This window comes from Taudactylus pleione, unplaced genomic scaffold, assembly GCF_031769625.1.
Source record: "Taudactylus pleione unplaced genomic scaffold, aTauple2 ptg000062l, whole genome shotgun sequence".
In the NCBI taxonomy this organism is placed as follows: domain Eukaryota; kingdom Metazoa; phylum Chordata; class Amphibia; order Anura; family Myobatrachidae; genus Taudactylus; species Taudactylus pleione.
Genome location: NW_028284464.1, coordinates 320,606 through 329,806, shown reverse-complemented (window position 1 = coordinate 329,806; position 9,201 = coordinate 320,606). Strand labels below are relative to the sequence as shown.

Sequence of the window (9,201 nt, the reverse complement as noted above, 5' to 3'; positions counted from 1 at the left end):
TGTAGGAATTCCCTGCACTGGAACTATGGGACTTAGGACAAAACCATCAAAATCGGTCCCAATTATTCCTCCAACAAACTCTACAGTTCATAGCACTTTTTCAGGCAAGAAATGTTCCCTGAGCGTCAGGAGCTTTACTTACTTTATTCGCAGCCGCAGAGCACGACCAATTTTTTTTTCTAAAATCCATATTTTAAGGAAAAATGGTCGGGAATTGCTCTGGGGCTCCTGCGGCACCCCGTCTAATGACTAATTAAGCAATTGTAAGTTTCCAATTAGCTTAATCAGTAATTACTCACCTTCAGAGGTGGTTTCTTCTTCATCCAGGCTGCCGGGACCCGGTCTTCTGCAGAAGCGTGTGTGGTAAGCATTATTGCAAGTACGAGTAAGTATGTGCGAGTGAGTGTGTGTCTGTGTGACCCCCGTGTGTTTGTGTGAGCCTCCCCGAAGGCTGAACTACATCTCCCAGCAACTCCCTCCCCAGTGCAAAGATGGATGGGAGATGACCGGGAGCTTCGGAGATCACTGGACCAGTATTTTTTTCCTCACACCGCATACAGTTTTTTTTTTTCAATTAAATACCGCAGGTTTTGGGAGCGCGCATACCCGCGGTAATCCAACATTGGGCGCAACACCGGTGTGATTATTTTGCATTGAAAACCTTGCTCCCAATTGAATACCCCCTATTGCTCCTGCTCTCCACCCTGGACACTCTCCCCAGCTGGACATCGGTGACCTGGCCGTGAGTATCTGTACATATACCCTTACTATCAAAAATCTTAAACGCTATCACTAATACCCAAAACCCTCGCAATTAATCCTACTAGCTCAACTTTTACCCTTAACCCAAACCATAATATTCTAACATTGATACCATAACCAAAACCCTAATCCAACTCTACCCCTAACCCTAATAACTGCACCATAAAAGGGCAGACTAGATAGAATTTGATGGCAGATAGGAACCATTTGGCCTATGTTAATATAAGCAGCCATCGCACACTGGATAACCAATCCTAAGTAAAAAACTAAATACAGCACTATAAACTATTTCTGAGTATACAGTAGATACTAAACAATAATGTCTTAAAAAAGGAGAAACCACTAGCAAAAAGTTAAATCCTCAATTTTAATATCAATAAAAAAACATCCATTGCACATATATATACTGCATAAAACCTAGTGCATATGAATATAGATAGCGATAATCCTAAAACAAGTTCAACTCAGGAATAAATTAGCAATATCACCAATTTGCTGATAGAAATTAATATATCAATTGACATATAGCTACCATTTATGCTAATTGTAGATAGATTATCAATCAACTAACAGTAACCACTTCATCATATGGAGCAATAAGTATCCACTTTGAAATATATCAAAAGTCCAGAGCAGCTTCCAGACGGATTAGCTGAATCTTTCAGCATGCAAACTAATCCTCTGGTCATGGCCGAAGGTGCAGCTCTGTTTATATTGCTGGTGATTAGTCACTGCTTGCGGGCTTTGAATGAAAACAAAATCTTGGTAACCAATTATGCAGCAATCTAGACCAAGTGGCAGAAAATGCAATTAACAGCATGTGTGTGTCTCAACGGGAAATAACAAGTTCCCATAATCTGTTTAGATCAACACATTTTGCCTTACTGTGTGCATGTGTAATAAATATATATATAAAAAATATCATACAAACTTGGCACTCACTTGTGTTTCAAACTGCAACTCCTTTGAATACAGGGAATGTTGGTTCCAAAATATTGAAATAATTTGTTTGGCAGACCAAAATCATTTATCTGAGAATCAGTGTAGGGACTGGCCAGATGGGAATGACCGTGAAGCGGTGGTCATCTTAACAAATTATTGCAATATTTTGGAACCAACATTCCATGTATTCAAAGTAGTTGCAGTTTGAAAAGCAAGTGAGTGCCAAGTTTGTATGATATTTTTTATGTAGATGGTGTGGGGCACCCCAGATGGTTGAGTGCCGTGGATTAAGCCTGTCATTTATAATTATATATAAAAAAATACTTTTTCAATTTAGTATCGAATTGAAAAATGTAATATCAATGACATTTTTCCATATTTAATTAGAAGGGGTGTCAACATACTTTTGGTAAAGCTGTCTATGTAGTTCGTCAAGAAGTAGAAGGAATAGAAAACATTTTGGAGAATCACATTAAATCCTGGGAAAAAGCACTGTTCCATTAATGACGGTCTGTTATTTACAGTAAATAATAAGTGCTTGAACTGACGCTGTTGAGCTTACTGTAATCGGCGGATATGTGCATGGCCAAATGTCACGGGATGTTCAGCAGCGCGTAGCAGCAAAGATACATTAGCTGCCAAACATTATCCACGTTTTTGTATGGTACAACAATAGTTTGAATTGCCACATGTAGTGACTTCCAATACATTTGTGAAAAAGACCGTTTGTGGCAATATTTTACACCCTGAGGCAGAGTACCAATCTAATTTGCTACAATGGAAGACAGAGGCAAACTAAATAAACTATTTGAGGAATGAGATACTTGTAGCTGCACCAAGTGGCCTGTTTTCCAAAAGGGCCAGTGGCACCAGCCCTTCTGCTCGTTAGGGTTGCATTCTACTTGACAAGGTATTTTAAGCTTAATTCTTGAGCAAGTGTTGTAATGAAAAATATACACAAAAAAAAAAAAAAAAAAAAAGAAATTTAAGATACAGTATGTAATATGAAAGAAAGGTAATGTAAAAAATATATTGCTTAATTTTACTCTTGGACATGGAGAACTTGTCATTTGGAAACATTTCCTTATGAACCCTTCTCCATAATGTAGATGTGACGAAGCGCTGAACCGCATTAACCAGCTACATGAAAAGGTAAAATAATCGGGTGAACAATAACTAATGTATATAGTTGAGGATGCTATCAACATTCATTATTAAATTCTTAATCTTCTCCACTTTTTACTCAGATTTTTCCTACACCCCAGCTGTGCAGCCAGCAGGCCATCTATCCCTGATCGCCACTTCAACGCTGATGTTCATTGTTCTGAAGCTTTAATGAATGTAAAGCAACGTGCGGGAAACAGGAGTCCGGTGAGTGTCCGGTCAGGAGTCGTCCTTACATTCCGGTTTGTCTTTGCTGGGTCCCATGAACTCTATTCCGTCCACCGGGATGTCCTTGTCCTTGATGGCTTTCTGAGGAACAGAAACAGTTACATGTGAATTAGCACCTCCATCCCCCTCCCCGCCGCCATCACACCCCCCTCACCTGCACGCAGCGCCGGTAACTCCGGAACAGCTCGGTGCACGGGTCCCCGCTGCCTTCCCCCTTCAGGAACTTCTCCGCGAACCATCGGTTGAAGCACTGGTCATACTCGCGCTTCATGTCCGTGCATTCCTCCCCCACGCTGTTCATGTCACTCGCCAGTGACCAGGCGACAACGAAAGTACACTTTCTACTGTCCTGTCACCTATTACAATCGCAGAACAGCGGCGGCCATCTTGGTCCAGGGCATTGCTGGGCTGGCCACCACGTGACTAATGTGTGTGACCTTTCTAAACATGGCCGCTCTTCCCTTATCATTGTCTCGTTGAGGCATATCTTGTCGCATGTTTCATGACGTCGCATGCGTCACAGTCCAAGATGTGGCTGCGGACGGCCGCCTTGCTGTGCTGGCGGAGGATGGAGACCCGGCGGCTCCTGTCCTCACAGAGCAAGGTACGTACGTATCCGGGTGTGGGCACATGGGGGGCAGTGTGCGTGGCATATATAGAACAGTATTACTATGTATATATATGTTCTTTGCCCTGAAGGTGCCACAAAGACCCACATGGAGTATTGAACCCGAAGGTGATGTGCAGGTAATTCCGTGTACAATGCAGGGAATGTGAGAGCATTACTCACACACGTTTGCAGTATATTGTCTGCTGTTTCTTCCAGAGATGTGACTGCAGGAGGTTAGTTATATGTAAGCAGCTCCCGTAGAGTTCCTTCCATTTGTTTGTCACATTGTAAAAGCATCATGTCGTCATATTCAGGGAAGAAATGGCTCAGCACCACTTGCCACACACAACACGAATGACTCATTTCTCACCACACTAAACACCTTACAATATACCCATTGTGTTGTTTTTTTGTACCATAACACTACTTTTAAATAGATTTTCTGATTACACCTCAAACTGAGCAGTTTTATTACATTTTCTTAGCATGTGGTTTTGATTTATTATTTCCCAGGGATGTCATGTAGCCCCAGAAGTTATAGATCATCTGGAGCATTTAGCATTGGTTGATTTTCGAAACCAGGAGGGAGTCCAGCGCCTGGCAAGAGCAATCCATTTTGCAAACCAGCTACACAATGTTAATACAGATGGTGTGCAGCCACTAGCAACAGTGTTAGAAGACAGGTATATATTGCTATTCTCTTCCTCTCTCTTATGCCGTTAGGAGCAAATTTGCACCTTGTCGGAACCACAATGTATTGCAGAGGAAGGTCACATTTAAAATGAGCAGACGTGTAGATTTGGGAAGGGGAGAGTCCTCATTCAATTCTAAATTGCAGTGTAAAAACAAAGCTGCCCAGTCTGTGTGCTGCATACAATAATACATGAATGCATTTACACCACTTGCATAGCAACATGGCTTCCCAAAGAGCACATTTGCTCTTTTTTTGCCTTGCACCCAACTTAGCATGAGCACCACAATCTCTGGAAAGGTCCTACAGCTTATGTAATGCACATTCAGTTTTCTTTTATTAACAGGGGACTGTATGTGAGGAATGATACAGTGACAGCCGGAAACTGCGCAGAACTTCTCCTCGCAAATGCTAGCGTTGTTGTGGAAGATTATTTTGTTGCACCTCCAGGTATAAAATTCTTAGGTTGAACATTTAATTTATTTTTATTTGATGGATGACACTAAGTAAAACTTTTGTCAACAGGAAACATCCCTTTGCCACCACAGGAGAATATCTACTTCTCTCCCAACATGGATGATCTATAATCCCCTGGACCCCACAGTAAAAAGAAAAGAATGCAGAACTAGGAAAGTTCAGTTTTATTAGGACAGCTACAGATGTTTATTCTATTTAACTGAAACACTTTCATAATAAAGGGAAACACATACAAACTTGATTGAAGATTAAAAGTTATTTCAAATAATATTGTTCTAACAAACTGATGGGGGTAGGGTCTATATATAGGATAAACATGAACATTCCCTTAGGTTTGTCCCAGCGCCATAGCATTCCACCTGTTTAGATCCCGTATAGCTATCATTCACTGCACACTTATCCAAACATCAGATTAGGCACAATACTGTCTGTTGCCTTCTTGAAGATGACAAAACTTAAAAAGAAAACAATGAAAAACATCTGATGCAAACAGCACACACACTTCCTAAAATAAAAAGGTACGGGCAGAAAATCATGGTATAAAAGACAGTTGATGAAATCCATCAGTTGTGGAATGTAAGAGCAGATGGTCTTTCGAATTAAATTGATAGAAAGTGTCCCTGCGTGGCAACTCAGTACTGTCGGAAGGGGGAGGCATAACGGGGAGAACGACGACTTTGATATGGAGAATCACGGCCTCTAGAACGGGATCTGGATCTTGAGTAGCTGCTATTCCTTTCAGCACAGACACGAATGTATGAGGTTTCACCCTGCAAAAAAAAAAAAAAAAAAAAATTATATTTAATGTCCACTGCATACGCACATTAAAAATTAGGGGGAAAAAAAAAAAACACTGCCATCATCTTACCTCATGAGATCGAAATTTAGTGTCATCCAATTTCCTCAAAGCATATTCCATGTCTTCCTTACGAATAAATTCCACTATTCCCATCCCATCTTTATGTACATCAGCATAACAAACATCTCCAGCTTCTCTCATATGATCCTTCAGATCTTGCCAGCTCCCTGATGGAGGAAGACCTAAAACAAAACAAAACAAATCCTAAATTTAATCAGCAGTAGATTTGGCTTTATTGAACTTACTGCAAACATGGCAATGGAGCAAATTAATTATTTCCTAAATGCCACAATACTGAAAAGGATTTGGATGTTAACATTTGGCATCAATTATTAAGATAGGGACACCTTAAATGTAGGGGGCCCTAAAGCTACTAAGGAGACTGGTAATACCCTTTGCAACTGATGTGAATATTTACAATGCCAGGCCACAGATATATTCTAAAAGTGCACTACTGCTTATCAACTGTATGATCCCTCTACAGCCTGTCCAGTGTAGTAAAATAGTAAACATGTCACTTTACTACAAGAATTCATTGCATCAAAATATTTTTTTTGTTTAAGCTTGCTGTAGTACTTAGGTAAAACACCAACAAATTGGTAAAGAGTAGGAAAATCTAAGTTTTCATTCAAACTAAGAATTACACATGTTACCTGAGTAGCACAAATACATATGACTTGCAGACAGATTATTATTTTCATTGCATCAAGTCTATCAATATACACACCCACACACAGGTGTTGCATGTGAAGACCAATTACAAGCCACAACTTTTTCATTGAGGCCTGTGATTGGTCTTTCCAAATCACCCTTAGGATTCAATTTGGGTGTGAGAAAAAAGGAACTGTTACGGCCCAGGGCAAATATATGGCAAGGATTGAATAGGCAGACTGAGCTCAAGCCGAACTGTGATTTATCCGGCCACTCACATCCCTCTACACTGCCATTTAATGTTAGTTAATGAAATTGCTTTACCTCAGGGCCCTGGGGAAAAAAACTACAATAGCTACTCTGGCTAGGGAGTATTTAAATAAAACATTTTACCCTAGTAGGAGTGCAGAATTACAGTATGTTACATTTCTAGGCTACAGTGGACTATGCCTATCATATGAATAGGATGTTATAATCACAGGCGGGCACCATAATAACAGGTTTATACACAATGAGGATGCTCTGTACATGATGGAACCAGCCCTGTGTCCTGCTGGCTGTGAGGCGGATGGGACAGATGTACATTAGGCTGCCTCTGGCTTACATGTGGCTTCTAGTGGGGCACGTTATAGGCTGCAGACTGGGAACCTTCCCCCGTTACCTGAGACGAGGACTCTGAACTCTGATCTCCGGGAGGGGGGTCCGTTCCTTCCACGTGGGCCGCCGTAACCGCCCCCGGACCCCCGATTAGACCGGGGAAACTCAACACGTAACCGGCCAGAGCCGAACTCGTATCCGTTGCGTCCAAACACCGCGTCCTCCGCATCCCTGAGAGGAGAAGAGAGCACTGAGAGCCCGGTCACACGGAGGTCACTGCCCGCCCCCAGCCCCGATTCCCGCAGGTCCCTGCGCCTCTCACCCACAGGCCCCAGCACAAAGCCCGGGCCTAGCACCCGGAAGCCCTCCCCGCCCCCATCTGCCCGCACGCCGGGCAGCCACTGGGGGCCGAGGAGACGTCGCTGCGTACCCAACCCGTCGCTCACCTCGGGTCCTGGAAGCTGATGAAGGCGAACGGTGCGGCGCTGCTGCCCCCGCGATTCTTCAGCTCGATGCTGCGGATCCGCCCGTACCGATGGAATAGCTCTTCCAGCTCCTTCTCCCGCACGTCGGCGGGCAGGTTTCCCACATAGATCCGCCCGTCCCCGGAGCCCCGTGCGCTCGCGCTCTCCCGCTCCCAGCTAGACATCTTGCCGCTTCCTGTGACCAGCCGCGCGGAGCACGGCGGGAGAGCACCGGAAGTACCTTAAAGCGGAAGTGTTTGCGGGAGCGTGCGTTAAAAGGGGAAGGCCCTAGCCAGAGAGAGCGCGCGTTAGAGTTGGAGGAGGAGGGATGCAGTCTAGCTACTATTGGCTGCCTGGTGGTCCAAATAATAGCCCTATAAGCCCTGTAATAATATCCTTGGTTCTTTATCACTGGGGGACCTCATACAGGAAACTGATTTATGTCTTCATCCGTCCTGGCTCCTAGTTACTTAGCAACCTCTTCATGGAAACCCGTTGCCATGGTCACCAAGGCAGCATCCATTTTCTGAGTAGGATAGATGGAATGCAGTCTCTACTCAGAAATATGGCGCTGACCTGTCCTACACAGTAGCCAAGTAATTCATTGTTATTATAAGGCTACAAAGTGATCCTGATGAGGGACGGTATTGATCACCTATATCTGTGATAGTTGCCATATAATATACTATTGAATAAAAAAGTTTAGAGATCTGTTATGTGCAAAATCATAGTTACCAGCTGCCACTAATTTCCAGAAAAAGGTTTTACATTTAAATTTACTGATAATGTGTTCTGGCCAACGGCACAGCGCAATGCTTATCATTCTGTGTGTTATACATAATGTTAATTTGTAGGGTCATATTTATTTGTTTGACTTATTGTAAAAGATAAAGTTCAGGGAACATACAGTTTTGGGGATTCTAGTCCCCAATGTAGGGTACCTCAACATTTTCTAGCTTAGGGACCTGGACAAATGCCCTCTAGAAGGGGACATGCTCATGTGGAATTGGGGAGTGTCCAGCACTTTTGATCAGCTGGACTGACCCAGTTCTGTACCACTCCCCTAAAAGCAACTTTAGAATGCTACGCACAATGACAAGAACAATCAGCATTCATTCACCGGGTGTGATATGTATTACCGCAGGCAGCATGGTTGGCGGTTCAATTCCCGACAGCGGCTGCCCGACAACAGAGGAAATCCCGATCGTCCTAAAGGTAAGTATTTACTAACCTAACCCCCCCTAACCCTAATCCTCCTTAGGGGTGCCTAACCCTAACCTCCCCTCCTGTGCCTAACCCCCCCCTCTAAGTGTCTAAACCTAACCCCCCCTTCCCCGCTATCTAAACCTAAGTCCCCCGGGGGGTGCCTAACCCTAACTTACCCCCGGGGTGCCTAACCCTCTCTCCGCCTAGCCTAACCCTAACCTCCCGGGGGGGGGTGCCTAACCCTAAGTCACCCCTGGAAGCCCTAAACCTAACCCCCCGCGGTGTCGAGTTCCAGACTACATTTCCATTCACCGTAAAGGATGGGATGTACCCCCAAAATTTCTGGAATATACCCCAGAAATTGGGACCGTCCTACCTAAATCTAGATGGCATCCTAAAGGACATTTTGGATATATGTCTTAGTTGCATCTGCTCAGCTGCAAAATGTTTCTTAAATGTAAAATGGTTTTAGGAAAATCCTTCCCATAATCCCTAATGTCGCCCGTAAAAGTCTCCTGCAGCAATGGCTATCTCCCCTCCCTCCTTCCTT

At 43.5% G+C, this 9,201-nt stretch overlaps 3 protein-coding genes across 3 annotated transcripts; 1 reads left to right on the top strand and 2 right to left on the bottom strand.

Annotated features, from left to right (window-relative positions):
- Positions 1-1,110: 1,110 nt before the first annotated feature.
- On the bottom strand, positions 1,111-3,532 carry TRIAP1 (TP53 regulated inhibitor of apoptosis 1). The gene is made up of 2 exons (XM_088465183.1): positions 3,251-3,532; positions 1,111-3,177 (listed from the first exon to the last, which is right to left on the bottom strand). The coding sequence occupies exons 1-2, from the start codon at positions 3,395-3,397 to the stop codon at positions 3,088-3,090; spliced, it is 237 nt and encodes a 78-aa protein (XP_088321309.1). The 5' UTR covers positions 3,398-3,532; the 3' UTR covers positions 1,111-3,087.
- A 19-nt stretch (positions 3,533-3,551) lies between these two features.
- GATC (glutamyl-tRNA amidotransferase subunit C) lies at positions 3,552-5,115 on the top strand. Its single transcript, XM_088465175.1, has 5 exons — positions 3,552-3,700; positions 3,796-3,843; positions 4,220-4,389; positions 4,744-4,847; positions 4,923-5,115. The coding sequence occupies exons 1-5, from the start codon at positions 3,599-3,601 to the stop codon at positions 4,982-4,984; spliced, it is 486 nt and encodes a 161-aa protein (XP_088321301.1). The 5' UTR covers positions 3,552-3,598; the 3' UTR covers positions 4,985-5,115.
- On the bottom strand, positions 5,024-7,712 carry SRSF9 (serine and arginine rich splicing factor 9). The gene is made up of 4 exons (XM_088465161.1): positions 7,428-7,712; positions 7,046-7,212; positions 5,743-5,915; positions 5,024-5,644 (listed from the first exon to the last, which is right to left on the bottom strand). Exons 1-4 carry the CDS (start codon positions 7,628-7,630, stop codon positions 5,507-5,509), a joined length of 681 nt encoding a protein of 226 aa, XP_088321287.1. The 5' UTR covers positions 7,631-7,712; the 3' UTR covers positions 5,024-5,506.
- Between the last annotated feature and the right edge of the window lie 1,489 nt (positions 7,713-9,201).

Bases quoted from the DNA above. Each gene is read 5' to 3' on its own strand.
- GATC (XM_088465175.1), top strand. From the start codon at position 3,599: ATGACGTCGCATGCGTCACAGTCCAAGATGTGGCTGCGGACGGCCGCC. The intron at 3,844-4,219 runs GTAATTCCGTGT...ATTATTTCCCAG, and splicing joins AACCCGAAGGTGATGTGCAG to GGATGTCATGTAGCCCCAGA. The intron at 4,848-4,922 runs GTATAAAATTCT...TTTTGTCAACAG, and splicing joins TTATTTTGTTGCACCTCCAG to GAAACATCCCTTTGCCACCA.
- TRIAP1 (XM_088465183.1), bottom strand. From the start codon at position 3,397: ATGAACAGCGTGGGGGAGGAATGCACGGACATGAAGCGCGAGTATGAC. The intron at 3,178-3,250 runs GTGAGGGGGGTG...TCTGTTCCTCAG, and splicing joins GTTACCGGCGCTGCGTGCAG to AAAGCCATCAAGGACAAGGA.
- SRSF9 (XM_088465161.1), bottom strand. From the start codon at position 7,630: ATGTCTAGCTGGGAGCGGGAGAGCGCGAGCGCACGGGGCTCCGGGGAC. The intron at 7,213-7,427 runs GTGAGCGACGGG...TTCTCCTCTCAG, and splicing joins ATCAGCTTCCAGGACCCGAG to GGATGCGGAGGACGCGGTGT. The intron at 5,916-7,045 runs GTAACGGGGGAA...GTTTTGTTTTAG, and splicing joins GTTCAGAGTCCTCGTCTCAG to GTCTTCCTCCATCAGGGAGC.